Source organism: Canis lupus, chromosome 30, assembly GCF_048164855.1.
Source record: "Canis lupus baileyi chromosome 30, mCanLup2.hap1, whole genome shotgun sequence".
Classification (NCBI taxonomy): Eukaryota; Metazoa; Chordata; class Mammalia; order Carnivora; family Canidae; genus Canis; species Canis lupus.
The window spans coordinates 39,137,076-39,157,950 of record NC_132867.1 but is presented as its reverse complement, the minus strand read 5'-3'; the positions used below and the strand labels follow the sequence as shown (position 1 = coordinate 39,157,950).

Here is a 20,875-nt window from a genome sequence, read left to right as displayed (position 1 = left end):
GTTACACTTGGCACACAAACAAGAGAAGGGATATTGGCTTTGAACCCTTCTTCTAATTATAACTGATCACAGAAGGCTGACTACATCAAGTTAAGGATTCTGCTTTTTTTTTTTTTTTTTTTTTTTTTGGCGAAGAAATGAATTTCTTCATCAAGTAAATGATAGTAAGGGGGAGGTTCCCCAAATAAGGAGAGCACTGGATACCTACCTCGTCGCCAAAAACTGAACATGCCAAAGGGAGGGAGCATGTGGGTCATCACCTCCACAGATATGTTTACGTGGATTCGGGCAGCTGGGCTGGAGTCTTGGGGTTTCTGCAAATGCAAACATACAGTCTGAAAGCGTGGAAGACGTTCCTTCAGGTCCTCCATGTGTCTTGTGGCTTCCTTCCCCCAAGAGTTGGTCAGAAGGCTGGGTGTTTAGCCATTTCCCCATTTCCCTCAAGGGTAACAATCAACCTACCTACAGAGATTTGGAAAAACAAACAACTAAGCTAGTGAAGTAGGATTTCTTTTTTCTCACCAAAACACGTTTGGTTAATTTTAAGTAAGAGCGGTGAGCATTTGACACAATGGCCCGCTTGGCAACAGAATGGCACCTGTTACCCTCGCCTGTTGGAAGGAGGGTTCCTTCAGGAGGGCAAGAGCTGGCACCAGGCTGCCTGCAGCCCCACCCGGGCACAGGGCCCCCCCGGCAAAGTCTCCACAGAGGTAACTTTTTATTTTATACCAAGACTACAGAAGCACCGAGTACAAAAGAGTAGGTTTCCTTCCCACTCTACCATGACAGGCAAAGGCTTTCCATCTTCTGAAGAGGCTGGTGAAGACTGTTGAGTGACGTTCCCCTCCAAAAGGATTCGGGCTCCCACTCAGAGCACAGAGAGACCCAGAACAAGGCTCTGTTTCCGACTCAGAAGCAGGCAGGACGGTGAGATCGTCAGGCCCCAGGCTGCTTCTCCTGCCACCACATTGTACACTCTGAGCCAAGCCAGGTTGAGGCCTGGTGCAAAATACCCTTAAATGCAATGAATACGAGCTTCCCATGAGCTAAGAGGAGGTATGAACCATATGCGCTCATCTCTCCAGAGACGGAAGAGGAGAACTAGCCAAAGCTTGCCTTTTTTTTTTTTTTTTGGGTGGCACACCTAGACAGTTTGGCATAACCAGTCACATAAAGCCTGAAGCCCAATTCACTCTGTTTTGGTTTAGAATGAGGTGTTTTTTATTATAACTTTTCTTGGAAGTGAGGGAGAAGAAGGAAGCTTTAAAATCAAGAATCAAAATACAGTGAATCTGGAAGGCATCTAGGAGCAGAACAGATTTAAGACTAGTGGACACAGGAAGCGACCCTGCCTTACGGCCCCGCCTGCTCCACCTGAAACGTCATTCTCCTAACAGAGAGTTCGAGGCCGCTAGAGTTCAGGCTTCACTCTTCACTTCCAGCGATGCCGGACGAGAGAGGACTCGTCATTGACAACCTCGGGATCGCGGGGCAGGTGCCGACACCGGAAGGGAAGTAGCAGCAGGACGATTAGGATAAGAAGGATGATTCCACACACGCTCATGAGAGTATAGGAGACGATCCACAAAATGGGCTCATTCAAAGGCAGGGCGGGGACGCAGTTGCTGGCTATGTCGTCTGTCGAGAAAGGCCCAGAAATTTCAGACACTGGAGCACCTGCAATTTCTGAGGAGACAGAAAGGGGTGGGGGTGGGTTGAAATCCACAGCTGTGAAATGAGCAGCCTGTCCGTACCCTTTGACAAAACAGATAACACTTGCTTTACAAAACCACGGCCTCACGGGGCAGGAGCCAGTGGCTTGGGCACTGGGCATGTCCCAAGGGTGGCTGCACCCTGTGACAGTGCACCTTCTGATGGGCCAGCCCCCACCTCCAAGCACAGCATGTTTCAAGAACTGCAGGTGTTGAACCTACATGGTAGGAGGGCAATGGGGACAAGGGCTGGTACAGAAGCATCAAGTGCTCTGGGGAGGCCCAGGATGCAGAGCCCCACAGGTGAGGGCACAGAGCCCCCCACAGGTAAGGGCACGGAGCCCCCCACAGGTGAGGGCACAGAGCCATCTGCAGGTGAGGGCACAGAACCCCCCACAGGTGAGGCCGCAGAGCCCCGCAGGTGAGGCTACAGAGCCCCGCAGGTGAGGCCGCAGAGCCCCCTGCAGGTGAGGCTAGAGGGTCTCCCACACATGAGGCCGCAGACCCCCCCCCTCCCGCAGGTGAGGCCACAGAGCCCTACAGGTGAGGGCGCAGAGTCCCCCGTAGGTGATGCCACAGAGCACCCCACAGGTGAGGCTACAGAGCCCCCTGCAGGTGAGGCCGCAGAGCCCCCCACAGGTGAAGGCACAGGTGAGGGTGCAGAGCTCAGTGCCTGGTGAGGACAGGGGTGTCGGCTGCTGGGAGGGAGGGGGGCAGAGGTAAGTCGGGAGTGCAGCGGGAGCTGGGAGGCAAGGGGAGGAGCAGTCAACCTGACTCGTGCGCTCGGATGACTGTCCTCATCATCAGCCCGACCTGCACTCTGAAGGGGCCTCTAAACCGCCCGGTCAGTCCAGGAGATCCTGCCCTGCCCCACACCTGTCCCGCGTCCCACCCGCAGCGTATGGAGGATCCAGAATCGGGAATGGTCCGTGAGGGCAACAGGGAATTCGCTGCCTCCCCGTAACAAAGGCGAACGCAGCTGCAATCCACCTGGCCACAGCTGCCAGCGGGCTCTGGGCAACGCTCTTGGGGGGGGGGGGAGGCGGCGCAGAGATCTCTTAAAGCAGGTTCGGGGATTATCAGGATTTCATGTCTCTCCATCAGGCATATCTGCCCTTCTCATTAGAATAGAATTTATGTGGCATTTTACATTTCACTTGGAAAAGGAAAAAGGCCCTGTTACCCACCTCACCCATGTTTAATTGCAGAAATGAACATTTAGACACGAAAAAGCAATGTTGCTAGGCATTTCGTTTCTCTGTAACTAAAGCCTCAAGACCCGAAGGCCTGCCAAATCACATCCATTTTTTTTTTAATTGAGGAAAGAAAATGTAAAATAACAATACAACGAAGGCCTTAACAGAATGGTTTAAAGTGAGGGAAAGACCAGTCTCGATTAGAACATTTTCTTGCTCACATTTGTGTGGATTCACGGCTGCTTCCACGTGTGCTGGAAGAGCCGAGCGCTGCACAAGAGCCTGTGTAGACTCCGGGCCCCGGGGAGGCAGGCCTTCTGTTCACCCAGAGCCCAAGTGCCCACAGCTGAAGCCATCATTTAAAACAGACTCCTTGGCTATTTGCATTTGTATTACAATTTCTATCTTTTTTTCCCCTGGTTTGTAAGAATCCTTTACGTTGTAGAAACTTAAGTAGCAAATGTCTTCCCACAGCAGGTCATCTGTCTTCTTAAAAATTGACTTGCTTTATGAACGGAGACGCTTTCTCTCTCTCTCTCTCTCTCTCTCTCTCACACACACACACACACACACACACACACACACGCCAGTGAAGAACACTTAGTGCCAAGTCACCAAAGCCACCGCCTGGCCCAACAGAAGGCGACAAAAAATCACCCAAAACCAGTTTTACTTCCTAACAAGGTGGAGTCAGAGGGGCCAGATTTACCCCAGACCCGAAACAACTAAAATACTGGACAAAGCACACAAAGAAACAAAGGCTCTGGAGATATTGCCAACTGAGCAAAGAGCATGAACCCCCGACAGATGGAAGACAGATGAAGGGAGCCCGGCAGGTGCTTTGAGAACATTTTTGGGTTGTGGTGCTGGGAGGGGGGATGAAGGCAGGGCTGGGGGTAAGGCTGGGGGGCAGGGCAGGGCCTCTGTTGGAGTTCAAGGACAGAAGGCAGCTGCAGATAGAAATCCCACACATCTCCACGGGGGCCCCCCCAAGCCTTCAGCCGAGTGCTGACCAAAAATGAACGGAAGGCCAGAGGACCAGTTGAAAGGACTAAAAGGAACAGGGCTTGAAGCCCTCAGGTAGGACTCAGAACAGTACCTACTGCCAACTGCTTCCCATTTACTCTGTTTCCCAGAGTGGAAAAACAAAACAAAACAAAAAACCATAGGGGTCGGTCCTCTGTCCCCGGTGGTCGGGGGGAAGGAACCACATGCTGCACACTGCCCTGATCTTATCCAAAGAAGCTTCAAAGCAAGACAAGGCATGACCCTAAGCAACTTAAATGTGACCCAGGACAAATCTCAAGAAGACTTGTAAGAACACAGAAGGATTCGGCACTCTTTTGGGTCCCTGGACCCAATTTCAATGTGTTGGGGATCAAATTACCAATAAACAATTCCCACACACCAGCAGGGTGTCCAAGAATTCAACTCAATCCTGACACCACCTACTCAGAAGCAGCATCAGATCCCACACGTTAAAGATTCAGTCCTATGAGCCCCACCCCCAACTTCAGATGAGAGTTTAAAGCCCATGGTGTCACCTGTGCCTCTGACCCACTGGCTACAGATTGGAGGCTCCAACCCACCCCCACCTTGGGACGGAATAATTAGCCAGAGCGGCTCACAGAACTCAGAGAAACAGGTCACTTGAGGTTACTGGGTTAGTAGTAAAGGACAGACTCAACAGCCAGAAAGGGAAGAGATGCCCAGGGTGAGGTCTGGGGGCAGGGGTGGAGCTCCCGTGCCAACCCTCCCCACAGCTCCACCTCGGGCTCCCTAGCCCTGAAGCGCTCCAAAACCTCCCCTTTTGCGGTTTTTCTGGTGGCTTTGTGGCACAGACACAATGGGTGGAGTCAAAGGCCAGTGGAAATGGTTGAACCCCCAGTGGTTCTCCTTCCCTGGAGCTCAGGGGGTGGGGCTCAAAGTTCTAACCCTAATGCTGGGCCAGCCCTTCCCTGAGATGCTTTTAAGTCACCTTATTAACATCACAAAAGACAGTTTCTCTCTCTCTCTCTCTCTCTCTCTCTCTCTCTCTCTCTCTCCCCCCCTCCTCGTTAGGAAATCCCAGGAACTTCTGGAGCTCTGTGCCAGAGATGGAGACAAATACCAAATACATAGTTCTTGTAAATCGTAATATCACAAAGCAACTGACAGGATGAAGTTTGCAATGTCTGGCATCCAATACAAAATTTCCAAGTATGCAAAGAAGCAGGAAAACACAATTCAGAAGTCATGGCCAAGTAGAAAAATACAATTCTAACAAGGCGGCGGGGGGGGGTGGTGGGGTGGGGTGGGCGGTGGAATCCATCATTCAAAGCATGGCAAGAAATGACACAGATGGTAGTATTAGGAGATGGGCTATGAAGATGGTTATTGCATTCTGCTCGGGACGCTGGAGGGAATATCAGAGACACAGGAGCTGTAAGAATGTCAGATGTGTTAAGTAGAGACACAGAAGCTATAATTAAGACCTAAGTCAAATTTCTAGGGATAAAAATTGACAGTATGTGAGACAAGACGTACACTGCATGGTATTAATAGTATATATATCTGCAGGGGGAGAAAAAAAGACTAGCAAACTTGAAAACATAGCAGTGGAACTATCCATGAAACAGAACAAAATCCTGAAAACATAAGGGGAAAACAGCAGTAAACTGTGGAAACATATGAAGAGGCTCAGCATCCCTGTAGTCAGAGGACCCCGATAGGAGGGGCAGGAGGCAGAAAACATATCTGAAGAAATAATACCGAAAACCTTTCCAAACTTGAGGGAAACCATAAACCTACAGTTCCAAGAGGCTCAGAGATCCCCAAGCACGAAAAAACAAGAATTAGATGATGCCAGTGAACCGCTGAAAACTGGTGATAAGGAGAAAATCTTAAACGCACAGAAAATACAAGCAAAACAAAATATTCTGTACAGGAATTAGAACTAATTTCATCTCAGAAATAACACAAGTGATAAGAATGTGGGGGTGACATCCTTAAGGGCTGGAAGGGAAAACCTCACCAACCCAGAGTTCTGTACCAAGCAGAAGTATCTTTCAAAGCAAAGATAAAAGATGTTCTGAGACATACACAGGCTGAAAGGATTTATCACGAGAAGAGACACACACACTAGAGTCTTGTCCAGCCTCAAAGGAGGAGATCCTGCCACATTTGTGGCCACGTGGATACACCTGGAGGACACAATGCCGAGCGAAATGAGCCAGAGAGAGGAATACAAATTCCGTAGGATCTCACTGTACATGGAAACTAAAAGAGTCCAACTCAGCAGCAGAGAGTGGAATGGTGGGTGTAGATCTTATGTGTTCTCACTTGTGGGGGGAGGGAGAGAGAGAGAGAGAGAGAGAGTGAGAGGACAGGAAAGGAAAGGAGAGGGGAAGGGAGGAGAGGGGGAAAGGGGAGGAGGGAGAGAGGGGAGGAGAGAGGAGAGGAGGGGAGGGGAGAGGAGGGGAGGGGAGGACAGGGAAGGGAAAGAAGAAAGAAATTAGAAAGAGAAGAGAAAGGAAGAAAGAAAGAAGAAAGAAAAGAAATGAAAAAAGGAGGAAAGAGAAACGGAAAAGAAAGGAAGGAAGACAGACAATGGTACCCACGTGAGATGATGGATATGCAGCTGGTGGTGATCATTTTACAACACGTACATACAGGAAAACATCAAGTTGTATACCTTAAATGTTCCTAGCTTTTCTGTGTCAGTTACACCTCCATAAAGCTGAAAAAAAAAAAAGAAAAGAAAGAAAGAAAGAAAAGAAAGAAAGAAAGAAATCGCCAATCAATGTGCACTGAAATCACACTAACAGAAGGCCTTCAAGCAGAAGGTCAAGGATGTCAGCTGGAGACCGGGATGTACACAAAGGAACGATGAGCACCAGACGCGGTAACTATGTAGGCAATTATATCATCTCACTTTTCATCTTAAATACTTAAGGAGATAACTGGCGTCAAGTAAAAATAACACCAGTGTCGTGGGTGGTTTGTAACACACGCATAAGTAAAACGCGCGCAGCAACATCACAAGGGGCGACGTGAGAAGTGCGAGCACGCTCTGGGTCCTTATACTGTACAGAGCAGCAGACCAGGTCTCTCCACGGTGCCCGCTCGGACCCTAGAGCAACCGCTACGATCACACGTCCAGAGTGAGAGCCAGGACACCAGCCGAGGGGGAGAGAGATAAAAACGCTCAATCCAGAAGGAGGCAGGAAAGGGGGAAAAGTACCGATCAATCAATCATCTTGTTATAATCTACACCGGGGGTCCGCAAACTTGTTCCAGAAAGGATCAGAAAGTAAACGTGTTAGGGCTTTTTGGGCCATGGAGGATTTGTCACATTCTTCCCGGATTTCTTTTTTTTTTTTTCACACCCCTTTAAAAATGTAAAACCGTTTTTTACAAAGGCTGTATATAAAGAAAAAAAAAAAAAAAAAACCCGACAGGCCAGATTTGGCCTGCAGGCTGTTATCTGCCAATCTCTGGTCTAAACACCCCCCAAAGACAAAGCAGAGATTGTTGAAGTGAATTAGAGAAAAAGCAAGACCTGACTATTTGCTCCCAAGCAGTGCATTTTAGATGTAGATAGTCAACTACATTGAAAGACACAGGATGGAAAAAGATGCGTGAAGCTAATGCTAATCAAAGGTAATGTGGAGTGAGGGGCACCTGGGGGGAGGGGGCGCTCATCAGTGGAGCATCTGCCTTCAGCTCAGGTCGTGATCCCGGGGTCTTGGAATCGAGTCCTGCATTGGGCTCCCTGCTCAGTGAGGAGCCTGCTTCTCCCCCTTCCTGTGTCTCTACCTTCCTCTCTGTGTCTCTCGTGAATAAATAAATAAAATCTTTTAAAAACCCGAAATATCGAGAAATCTAAAGGAACTAAAATCCACGCTATGTTCTCTGATCACAGTGGAATTTAGTCAGAAGTCAGTGACAGAGAGTGGTCTGCACTGTGAGCGAGGCGGCAAGCCCCAGAGCAAAGGAGAACCACTGGAGGGGACTGGAGTTTTTCCAATTCACATACATATGTAAAATTCAGCAAACTGGTCCCCAAAACACAAACTGTGCACTTTATAGCAACTATATGTCAATAAAACCATTAAAAAAAAATCCAACAAATGAGGTAGTCAAAAAAGTATGTCAATGAACAACACATGTGACAGGATTGTACTCAGGCTGAAAAAGAAAAAAAAAAAGAAATAGAAGAAGAAAAATGAACCCAAGCTCAGTTCCGCTAGGTACATGGGGGTTTGTTCAATGCTCAAGTTTATATACAGGTTTTCACAAAAACAGATCTACAAAAAAACAAAAACAAGAACAAAAAAATAACAAACAGATCTACAATACAAACGCATCAAAACCCTCGCCGAAGTCAAATTTTCTTCAAAGTACACCTATTACTTTTATATTCAAAAAAAATTTGTTTACATTCCTGAAAAATAGCACCAATTTAAGGTTGTCAGTCAAAATATCTTATCTGAAAACAACCGTGCCCTCACATTTTCTCAACAGCTACTTCCTATCAAAGGAGGGGCGCGTGCCAGCAGAATAGGCAGCTCTTGATCTCGGGGTCCTGAGTTCGCCACATTGAGGGCAGATATTACTTAAATAAATAAATAAATATATATATTTTTAAATTAGAGTTGATTTTAAATTACTTCTTGAATATCTTCAGGAAATGGCATTCATTGGCTGGTCTGTGCACTTGTTTACCTATACTACTAATTCTATGATCCTGGAGTAGATTTTAAGTTTTTATACTGGAATTATTGATGAGGCCACCCTATGCACGGGTGAAGGGCACAGGTCAGACTGCTGGGGTTCAAGTCCAAGTTACCACTTAGTGAAGTTGTCACCTTGGCCAATATTTTTAACTTCTCTGCTCCTCAGTTTCCCTATCTGTAAAATGGAGAAATTAACAGCACCCACGAATCAGTCTTGCTCAATGGATCACCAGGCTAACCGGAAGGGCACTCAGCACCGTGCCTGGGTAAGCTTGGTGTTTCGTCAGTATCTCCTGTTAATAAATCATTATTTTAAATCTCTCATCGATATCTTGGGTTACGATTTTTAATTATGGTTTCTCTGTCTTACCTCCTGGAAGATCAGTACCCAGTTGATAATAAGCACCAGAGGAAGACACATTAATCTGCTAACCATAAAAAAATCATCATGGCTGGGTACTTTTTTTTTTTTTTTTGCCACAGTATGCAAAATAAAGTGAATGATCTCCTCACACAGACTAAATTGATACAAAGATGCCTTCTGAGTAGCCAGGTTTCACCTGGAAGAATGTTCTGGAGTTTACAGGACAGGCATTCTGGGCCCGGGGCCATTTTGTTGTGCAACCACATGAGAACCACTCAGCACCCCCAGTTCTCACGGTTCTTTTCTATAAAATGAGGAATGAGGGCGACCTAAACCCTGTCTTTGGGGCCCCTGGCGTTGGCATCTTTTCATTGTATTCTAAGTAGGTGGAGGAGGCCTATCTCTGCAACTCTGCTCTTAACAGCTAAGTTTCCTATTTTTAAACATGAATATGTACCAGATGATCCACTTTCAACCTGCAGCAAGGAAAATTCGCAGTGAAATGACTGCCACAATCTATGATGAGTCTCAAGTTGTAAAAGCTGAAATCTATACGGCTCTTGGGTGCTAAATGTCTCAATCTATAAAAAGAGATGGGTGGTATTTCAGAAGCTTTGGATACATTAAGAGAGAGCTGTCACTCTTAACACTCTATTATCTTCCTAGTTATAGGATACTTGGCCCGGGCAGCACAGAGGCAGCTGAAAGTGCTGCAGCCTCTAACATCTGCCCCTGGGATGGGAGGCTCTCTATCTGCGGACGCCCCAGGTTGGCCAGCTCCATGGCACATGGTGACCACCGCCTTATTTATGTGGCTCTGAGACTAGAATAGTGACGCTTCGTAGGGGTTGGGGGGGGGTGGGTGAGGCGAGGAGAGGCAGGGCAGCATAAGAGAAGCATCTGTGGATCTTTTTCCAAAATAACCATCACCCTCCCACCCACCACCATTCTGATACACCCTGGCTGAAAAAGGAGGGGAGGGTGTGGGCCATAATGTATTTTGAAAAGCTCCCCAGGAAAAGTCTTCAAAGAGATCCCACTCACTGCTCTCCTTCCCACCCTGCCCCAACCCTTATAGAAAAGCCTAATCCTATCGCGAAGTGTTGTCTGACAAACACCAATTATTACGAAAACCAAATAAAAGGCATCAAGAGAAAAGGGAAGCTCCCAAAGATTTGGGCTCCGCCAAGTGCTAGCTGGCACCAAGGTAGAACTTCCTCCTACTATAACACATAGAAAAGATGATAAACTCGTATTTTTAAATATGTAGATGAGCCTAGAAATAGGCCCTAGAACTGGAGATCCAATGCCCAGGGACAGGGGGAGGGAGGGAGGCAGATTTGACCCCAGCACCACATGGATGGGTGACAGAGACTGATTCACTGGTGGAGGGAGCTGGGAAAATTCTGCCAACACAGAAATCTGACTCTGCCTGAGGCCAGAGGGGCAGAGGGCAAGGAGGGCAAGAAACAATCTCCCATGAGAAAGACAGTCTCCCAACCACAGTGTCACGCATGGAGGGCATCTACATTTACACAGCTTGGGGTAGAAATCCTAAAAGTTCTCGATGCCTCACACTCAGCAGAAATAAATGCAGAGTTGCTTTAACAGCAACGTTTTTACAACCCAAGGTGCACTGAACTCTCTCCAAAGGCGGAAAAAAAAAAAAAAAATTCAAAAAAAAAAAAAAAAAAAAAAAAAGCATGCCCACTAACGATAAGCTCACAACAAAAACTTGCAAAACCAAGTGAGAAACTCCACCAGGAGAGAACTGTAAGCAGATACAAAAACAAAGAGATTAGCTCTCCATAAATGATAGGGACACAGAATATGCTTGAGATTATACTATAGCTGTGTTTACAGTGATTAAAACCTCATGAAAATACTAACAGGATTTTTTTTTGTAACAGGTTGATTTAAAGTTCATAAAGGAAAATACAATTAAGAACAGCAGGGAAGTTCTGAATAAAAAAGAATAATGGGAGGCATCTGGGTAGCTCAGTTGGTTTAAGAGACTGCCTTTGGCTCAGGTCATGATCGCAGGGTCCTGAGATCGAGTCCCACATTGGCTCCCTGCTTAGCTGGAGCTTGCTTCTCCCTCTCCATCTGCCACTCCCCATGCTTGTGTTTGTTCTCTTGTTCTCTCTCTCTCTCAAATAAATAAATAGAATCTTTAAAAAAAAAGAGTAATGAACAGAAACTAGCACTGTAAGATAAATCAATTGAACAGAACAGAAAGTCCAGAAATAAATATATATCTTTTAAATATTTACTGGAATTTGGAATATGATAATTATGGAATTTCAGATCAGTGGAGAAAATGTGGATTATCTGAAAAATATTACAGGAACAATGTGGTAGTCAGCTTGGGGGCAAAAAAGCTATCCATACAGACTATGTCAAGGTAAATGAAACATGAAAGTATTTGCACAAATCACAAAATAATTTCAATAAAGAAGGTCATTTAAAATGTGACTTCAAACCTAAGAGCCTTAAAACTTAAAAGATTGATATACTTAAAACAAAAGACTGATATATTTAAATACCTCAAACCATTTTTACAATAAAATTCCTCAACAGCAAAGTAAATTTTTAAATAATGTATAACTAAAACATGGATTATAGCTTTTTTCTCCAAATGGTTAATTACTCCATTACACAGAGCTTCTACAAATCAATATAAAAACCTAAAAACCCAATAGAATAGGGAAAATATATGAGCACATAGTTCATAGAAAAGAAAAACAAATGCCCTTGGACACAGGGAAATAAACCCAACCACACATGTAATAAAGTAATTAAATTAAAACTATACCGAGATAATCGTTTCTACCTATCAGATTGGCAAAATTCCCGAAAGTGTGACACTACCCTGTTGGTGATGCTGACTGGGAACTCAGGCCATTATATAACATTCTTAGAAAACTGGTACAACCAGGTATAAAAGAGTACAACCTCCCTGGAAAGCAATGTGACAATATTTATCAAGATTACAAATGCTTATACTCTGTAGCCTGGCAATTCTACTTCCAATAATCTAATCTAGAGATATACTTTCATATGTGTGAGTGAAACATGGTATTACTGTTAATAACAACAGGAGACTAGAAACAACTTAAATATATCATTAAGGAATTGTTAAATCAGAGAACATCCACATAACAGAGGATTATAAGGCTCAAAAAATAATGTGGGAACACTGTGTATATATACATGTATACAATATACATGATTGCCTCTGAGGGTGTGGGGCACTATATTATGCCTTGTATCACTGGAACATTATCTGGCCATTTTCAAAGATCAAATAAAATAATGGAGACAAAGTAAATACAAGCCACAACAAAATTATTACAGAACACTACAGAAAAGTACACTAGTAGATTTGAAAAAGTACAAAGTGGGATTTCTAGAAATGAAAAATACAGCCAATGTAATTTAAAACTCACTGAATAGGTTGGGGCACCCGGGTGCCACAGGTCGTTGGTTGAGGTAAGGCATCGGATTGGACTCTTGGTTTCATCTCAGGCTGTGATCTTGTGGTTGTGGGATGGAGCCCCAGCATGAAGTCTGCCTGAGATTCTCTCTCCTTCTCCCTGCCCCTCTGCCTCTCTCTCACACATGCGCTCTTCTCTTTCTCTCTCTCATGAAGAAATAAAATCTTAAAAAAAACCCTGAGAGAACTAGGACAACCTAGGATGTGTCTGCAGAAACTACACAGAATGCAGCAAAGATAAAGAAAGGAAACTATGAATAAAAGGTTATGGGATGTAAAGGAAAACAAAGAGAAATCTCAAAATTTATCTCAGCAGTCCAGGAGAAACTAGTAAAGATGAGCGTGAGGCAAGAGTGGTGGAGGTAACAGCTTAGAATTCTCTGGGCTTGATGATTAAAAAAAACATGAATTATCAGACTCAGAGAGTCCTGAGCAAGATGAAAAACAATCTAGGTCTAGATACATCATGGTGAAACTTTAGAAGATGAAAAATTTAACTTAAGTCTGAACAGGAACCAGAGAAAACAAACAGATTACCCTTAAAGGTACAACACCTGAAACTGGGGTTTTTTTCACCAGCAATAATGTTGGACAGAAAACACTGAAATAGCATCTTCAAAACACTAAGGGAAAATGGGCAATCTAGAATGCTAGGGCTAAACCATGATTCAAGGATCAGGGCAAATGAAAATTTTTTTTAAAGATTTTATTTATTCATGAGAGACACAGAGGGGGTGGGGGGCAGAGACACAGGCAGAGGGAGAAGCAGGCTCTACACAGGTAGCCTGATGTGGGACTTGATCCCGGGTCTCCAGGACCATGTCCTGGGCTGAAGGCAGCACTAAATCACTAAGCCACCCGGGCTGCCCCCAAAATGAAATTTAAGAGAGATCCTAAAGCATATTTTTCAGCATAAGGAAAATTGTTGTGTCAAAATGTATCCATTCTCCTTTCATTATACTTTGGACTGTTTTTAGTTTGATGAAAATGGTGGTTTTGTGTAACAATGTAATAACTGAATGATGTAGTACTTTTAGTTCATTTTATTTTATTTTATTTTTTTAATTTTTATTTATTTATGAGTCATAGAGAGAGAGAGAGAGAGAGGCAGAGACATAGGCAGAGGGAGAAGCAGGCTCCATGCACTGGGAGCCTGACGTGGGATTCGATCCCGGGTCTCCAGGATCACACCCTGGGCCAAAGGCAGGCGCTAAACCGCTGTGCCACCCAGGGATCCCTTTTAGTTCATTTTATGAATAAAGCTGCTTCTGGTCAAGTCTTTGGGTGGACACACATTCATTTCCCCACTGCATATACCTAAGAGTGAAGTTGCTGAGTCATAGAGTAGGAATATGTTTAACATTAGTAAAAATGTCAGTTTTTCCATTCATACTAAACAATTTCAGCAAACTGAGAATCCCTTAATTGAGGATTAGAAGGGAATTCCACAAACCTACTCTGTACATGAGACTATATGACTGCTTTCATAGAAGAATCCAAGCAACTCTAACAACTGTTTTTTTTTTTTTTAAACAGAGAATTCAGCAAGGTGGCTGGATAGAAGATTAACATACAAAAAACTCTGCAAGCCTATATACTAAACAACCGAAATGCAATTTAAAATATCATTTATAGTAACAATAAGAGCTAACAGGTATCTACCAATAAATTTACGTGTGTAAGACTTTCTTAGAGAAAACTACAAAATTGCTGTAGGACATAAAAAAAGACCTAAACAAATGAGAATTAGCACATTTATAGGGAAAAGACTTGTATAACAAAGACTTGATTTCTTCTCAAATTAATCTCTAAATCCAATGCAGTTCTAATAAAAATCCCAATAGGGTTCAGAGATCCTGACAAGTTGAAACAAAAGACAAGGGATTCCTTGGTGGCTCAGTGGTTAAGCATCTGCCTTCAGCTCAGGGGGTGATCCTGGAGTCTTGGGATTGAGTTCCACATCAGGCTCCTTGAATGGAGCCTGCTTTTCCCTCTGCCTGTGTCTCTGCCTCTCTCTGTGTGTCTCTCATGAATAAATAAAATCTTTAAGAAAAAAAAGGACAAAAGTAGCCTAGGGCATTTAAAGAAGAGTTGAGCCCCTGCTGAAAATTAAGTCTTATAACTACAGAAATTAAGCCATATATTATAGCACAGGGACAGCAACTATACCAGTAGGGCAGAAGAGAATGCTCAGAAAGAACAGATCCAGGTATATACTGGGTCTTGGTATATAACAAAGATGTTATTAAAATTTTGTAGATATCTTGCAAAATTAATTTAACCTGAATCTAACCAAGCCTCCAGACCTAAGTTCAAGTTTACAGAAATGCAGGCCACCTGGGTGGTTCAGGCAGTTAAGCATCTGCCTTTGGCTCAGGTCGTGGTCCCAGGGTCCTAGGGTCAAGTCCCACATCAAGTCCCACATCGGGCTTCCTGCTCAGCGGGGTGCCTGTTTCTCCCTCTCCCTCTGTGCTCTCTCTAGCTCTTGCTCTCTCTCAAGTAAACAAATATTAAAAAAGCAAAACAAGTTTACAGAAATGTAAGGTTAAATGAACATGTTGAACATATTAAATGATACTATTACAAGAAATCCCGACAAATCCGAATATGATATAGTCTACAAAACTGGCCTTCAAAAATACCAAAAACAAAAACACAGCTAAGGAAACCATTTTTTTGGGGTACCTGAGGAAATCTGAATTTGACCTATATAATACATACTACGATGTAAATATTTTTGATTTTTTAGATATCATAATGGTATTATGGTTATGTATGAGACTGTCCATATTTTTAAGATGTATTTATAAATGAAATGTTATAGAGTGAAATATTTAGGGGTAGAATGTCGTGATATCTGCAACCTACTTGCAAATGGTTCCAACAAAAACTACATATACATGTATACTGACATATATGGCAAAATGCAAAAATTATCAAATCTAGATAGTGGATAGTAAGACATCATTGTATTATTTTTAGTCTTTCCTGTATATTAAAATTTTTATAATACTGAAAATATTAGAGAGGAAAATATCTTCAATAAATAATACTGAGAAAATTGAATTCTTATAAAAAATTGGATTCCCATTTCATATTCTATGAGAATATGGAAAAAAGTACAGTGTATCTTTAGAGAAAAAAAATCTTTATTTTCTTAGATTGAAAAAAAAAATCTTAAATAAGGTACAGAGTAAAAGCCATAAGGAAGAGATCAGTATATTTTATCTCACTAAATTAAAAAAATATATATATAAATGAAAGACAACAAAAATAGGTAGGAGAAATCCAGAGAGATTAGCAGATATTCACCACACATAAGCCCCCCATACCTAATGGATCAAATAAGAAGAATGTATAGACATTAAAAAAAGACTGGTAGAAAAATGTACATAAGCTATTAGCAGAAAAATTCACCATGAGAGAAAGAGCTCAAACACCCCATAAACCTATAAAAACCGCATCATCTCAGGGTGTTAGGGTGGCTCAGTAGGTTGAGCATCGGACTCTTGGGTTTGGTTTTTTTTTTTTAAGATTTTATTTATTCATGAGAGACAGAGAGAGGCAGAGACACAGGCAGAGGGAGAAACAGGCTCCATGGGGAGCCATTGGGGAGCCCAATGTGGGACTCAATCTTGCGACTCCAGGATCACACCCTGGACCAAGGCAGATGCTCAATCACTGAGCCACCCAGGCTTCCCTGACTCTTGGTTTTGGCTCAGATCGTGATCTCAGGGTCTTAAGATTGAGCCCCATAAGGCCTTACACTCAGTGGGGAGTATGCTTGAGATTCTCTCCCTGCCTCTGCCCTTCCCCACCAAGTGTGCAAGCTCTCTCACTCTCTCTCTCAAATAATAAATCCTTTTTTTTTTTAAAAAAAAGTTCCATCAGTTCAGAAGTAATTACCCTGTGACACAATTTCATACATACAGATTAGCAAAATAACAAAAACAAAACAAATATAATACTTTGAGGAAATGAACATTCTTATGTAATCTGATGGTCCAGCTACTTGGAAGACAACTCTGACAGGAGCCATTAACACTGATGGCTGGCAAACCAAACCATCTAGAAATCACATCTTCAGAAGATCCTAATAGTGTGCAGGGAGATGCTCACTGCAAGTTATAATTGCAAGTATCAGAAACAATCCAAACGGTAATCAAGGCAGGAATGGTAAGTGACCTGGGGATATTCATACAAGAGGATACTATAGAGCAGTCAAAACAAGTGACCTAGTATTCACACCAACACAGAAAATGTAGTAAATGTGTAATGCTGAGTAATAAGGCAGACTGAAAAAGGATAGGCACAGTACTATAGAGCATTCATATATATTTAAAAAATGCCAAACCCCACAACCAACCACCCTATATTTTGTTGTATGGCATTTATTTATAGGTATCCAGTAGACAGCTTCTAAGGTGACTCCAATGACCCCAGCTCCCTGGTATTCACTTTTGTATAATCCCCTCCCACACTGTGCCAGGGTGGTTCTGTGCAACAGAATAGGGCACAAGTGATAGCATGCCACTTAAAAAATTGGGTGAGCAAAGACTGTGGCTTCTGTCCCGGGTGCTGTGTTGCACTTCCACTCTCTGGAATCACTTGTTCTGGGGTGACTGGGTGCCCATCTTAAGGATGTGTAGGAGGGATCCCTGGGTGGCGCAGCGGTTTAGCGCCTGCCTTTGGCCCAGGGCGCAATCCTGGAGACCCGGGATCGAATCCCACATTGGGCTCCCAGTGCATGGAGCCTGCTTCTCCCTCTGCCTATGTCTCTGCCTCTCTCTCTCTCTCTCTGTGTGACTATCATAAATAAATATTTTTTTTTAAAAAAAAAAAGGATGTGTAGGGAAGCCTGGCGTGATGTCCCAATGGCAAGGAATGGAGGGCTCCTCTCACCTACCACATGAGTGAGCTTCCAGCAGAAACCCCCTCCACCCTGCTGAGAGACCCTAGACCCGAACCACCAGCTAAGCCCCCTCGATTCCTGACCCTCAGTGCCTGCACAAGGTCACACAGTGCTGCTAAATTCGGGGCTAAATTGTTACCAAGCAATAGACAACTAATCCAAGGCACTTACAACTATGTAGTGATTTTTTTTTTTAATTTATGATTTTATTTATTTGATAGCATGCACAAGCAGAGGAAGGAGCAGAGGCAGAGGGAGAAGCAGACTCCTCACTGAGTAGGGAGCTTGATGCGGGACTCGATCCCGGGATCCGGGATCACGACCTGAGTCGAAGGCAGATGCTTAACCGACGGAGCCCCACAGGTGCCCCATGCTGTGGAATCTTAAGTGTCTAGTAATTATGAGAAGAATCTACACCAGTTTCAGGATGAAGGGTCATTCTGGGGAAGGTAGTGGGGTGGGGCTTTAGCTGTATTTCTTTTCTGTTTCTATGATAAATTTTTGAAGAAAATATGACAAAATGTTAGCATTTGTTAAATCTGGGTGTTCCGTAAGTGTGCACAAAGCACATGAGATTTCCTAGGACTTAAATCATTTTGTTATTTAAAGCAAGTGATAAATTAAAAATAGACACTTTTAACGAGAGAAAAAAAAAGGGCAGTGTACCTCTTCCATTTATCACAGCGCTATAGACCACTGTCTGGCTCCTAATTGCAGCTTGGAGGGAAGTAATTACTTTAATGGCTAAACAGTTTGCACAGAAGAGGAGACATATCCATGTATATTCCCGCTGCTGGTAAAAATCAAATGTTTAAGTACCAAAATCTTAAATATGTTTTTTTTAAACAGTAGCAAAATAATAATAATAAACTTCTATAAGCACACCTCACAAAGGATTCATGTTGAAATGCAGGTGTGAACGTTGCTTTGCCTGGAGACACTTAATATTAAACTACTTCCAACAGCAATTCACTTAAGGAGACACGGCGATTACGCGCTCTGCGGTATTAAGTAAAGTGGACGATATGACGGCTGTTGCCATAGTAGCCTCTACTTTAATAGTGTTTAACAAGAGAACAGAAATTGTGGGGGAAATTGCCTTAGTGCTTAGTTCTCTGGGTTACAAGATGTAAAAATACAGCTGGGAGACAGAGTAGCGTCTCTGACTGTACAGTCCCAGGTCCCACCACAGAGAAAGGTCTTTCCCAGGGATACCTCATGTGCTAAAAACAGGTAATGCACTCTGAAAAGGTAAATATTCCCTCCCACCAAAGATGCCAAAATGACAAACCTCAAGGATTCCAAGCCTCCCCACCAATACAAAGTCAGAGGGAGCTGCGTTAACACTTAAAGTAGTTGCAGGGGCGCCTGGGTGGCTCAGCGGTTGAGCTGCCTTCGGCCCAGGTCGGGATCCAAGGGTCCTGGGACCTGAACCCCGCAGGAAGCCTGCTTCTCCCTTTGCCTGTGTTTCTGCCTCTCTCTCTCTCTCTGTCTCTCCTGAATAAATAAATAAAATCTTAAAAAAAAAAAATAGAACTTGCAACCATCGAATATGTACATGGGGTTGAGTGGTTTCATTTCTACAGCACGTGAGTTGGGCTCATGTTCCAGATGTTACATTTTCCCCTCGATATTTCTCTCCTTCCAAGCTCCAAGTTGTTATTTTATCCTCCAGGAACGCCGGTGTGTCCAAACAAGGATAGGAAGCATGCCCGACCTGCTTTGCTTACCACGACTCCCATTCCACCCCCACCTGAGTCAGGTGGTAAGACCTGAAATGTCCCCCTCAGGGATAAATCAGCTGAGCTCCTTTGATGTCTTGCCTGCACACCCTCATGTCCGTGGCTCTCCCCCAGACGCCCCTGTGGGTTCTAGATCCCCCTGAAGGCCTAGTCGGGGTTGAGGTGACCAGCACAGCTGGCATTCATGCCTGTCGCTCACTACTCCTGTCCCTGAAGGACCGTTTCATCCAAGTCGCACCTCCATCCCCACACCACGTGGTGACTCTGTGCCGCCCCACAGCCTCTAAATTTCTCCTGTCCCACGTCCTCGCTGCCTGTACTTTTCGCTGCCACACATTTGCTTAATTTTTCTCTCCGTTGGCATGTTCCCCGCCAACTCTGAATCCCATGTGCCAGGATGTGTCAGTCCCCTGAAATCCCACTGAGAAGCCCGACTCACGCGCTCCCTCCACACGTCCCCAGTGACCCCAGCTCATGCCCACATCCAGGACTGGCCTTTGCAGTGCTAGCCTGGGCTGCTGCCCAAAGTACCCGACCCTCCCGCTGACCCGGGAGCTGTGTGGACACTCCATTCCAGCAAACTGTTCATGCATAGACATTTTCAAGTTTGGGGGTTTCCCCACCCATCAGCTTTCCTGCCCTCCCTCCTGGTTTCCCGAACACGGGCCCAACCCTCAAGCTGGGCTCCGCAAAACAATGCTGCTGACTCACCCTCACACCAGCTTTTCAATGGGGTTGTAAGAGAAAAACATGCTTCTCGATCTCATCATTTTAGGATTTCAAGAAATAGCAATGATAAGCATTTATTCCTTATTGTACAACAACCAAGATTTCTTTGAGGGGAAAAAAAATACACAGCTTATACCTGATCTTTATTTTGATTTTCCTATCAAAAAACTGTAACTCTTCTCCAAGGCCCCCCACCTTTATTCCAGGGTGTGAGATACTGTTTTAAGTCTAATGCAAGATAACTGTAATACTAACACTGATCACACATTTGCCAGGTGTCAAGCACGGAACTAAACGTTTTACACAGATGGCCTCACGTACTCCTTTCTGCAATCCTGTGGTGTGTCTCACTGATAAGACTGACCACGGATGATGGGCCTGCAGGGAACAATTCAGAGGCAACTCACCCATCATCAAGAGTTGCTTCCAAGTTAGTGAAGGGACATGATGCACTGTAGTTGGGGCTCCCTGTCTAGTGCAAGCATCGCTTACCTGCACAGGGGCTTGCTGCAAAGCCCACCCTCTTCCGAGCTCTGTCGAAGACCACGTAGAAGCCCTCCATCACGGTAGCACCAATCACCAGCGCGTTCGTGGAAGGTGAAATGCCGAATCGGTAACATTCATAATTCAGGCCAGCCCCCATCATGGGCTGGATGTAGAGCTGTTTACGAGGAAAGAGCAAACAAACAGGACAAAGCATGAATCGGGCAATATCACCAAGTTGTCAAGGCCGCGGAGTGTTCAAACCTGCCCAGGTGCCATGGCGGGGGCGGGACACAGGGAGGGAAGGGGATGACATCACATTGTCATCTGGAAGACGACATCACAAGCGTGGTGATAGACGTTACTGAGAGGATAAAAAACACGTGTGCTGCCTGTAAATATTCACAGGTGCATCCATACAGCTGTGCATCCATCAGTCCATCCATCTAGCACATGGCATCGCCAAGACATGCCTCCCTCAGTACCAGCAACAGGGATGAGGAACACACATTCCCTGCGCCCTA

At 44.4% G+C, this 20,875-nt stretch overlaps 1 protein-coding gene and 1 long non-coding RNA gene across 2 annotated transcripts in view; one reads left to right on the top strand and one right to left on the bottom strand.

Annotated features, from left to right (window-relative positions):
• The window catches only part of LOC140621709 (uncharacterized), a 37,832-nt gene extending 23,613 nt beyond the window's left edge, over positions 1-14,219 (top strand). The window contains exon 3 of the long non-coding RNA XR_012021478.1: positions 14,022-14,219. This is a non-coding gene — a long non-coding RNA (uncharacterized lncRNA). The remainder of the gene's footprint in view (positions 1-14,021) is intronic.
• The window catches only part of BACE2 (beta-secretase 2), a 79,786-nt gene continuing 60,108 nt past the window's right edge, over positions 1,198-20,875 (bottom strand). The window contains exons 8-9 of the mRNA XM_072807040.1: positions 20,361-20,529; positions 1,198-1,686 (exon numbers count right to left, since the gene is read on the bottom strand). Coding sequence (XP_072663141.1) covers positions 1,433-1,686; positions 20,361-20,529 — 423 coding nt within the window. The 3' untranslated portion in view covers positions 1,198-1,432. The remainder of the gene's footprint in view (positions 1,687-20,360; positions 20,530-20,875) is intronic.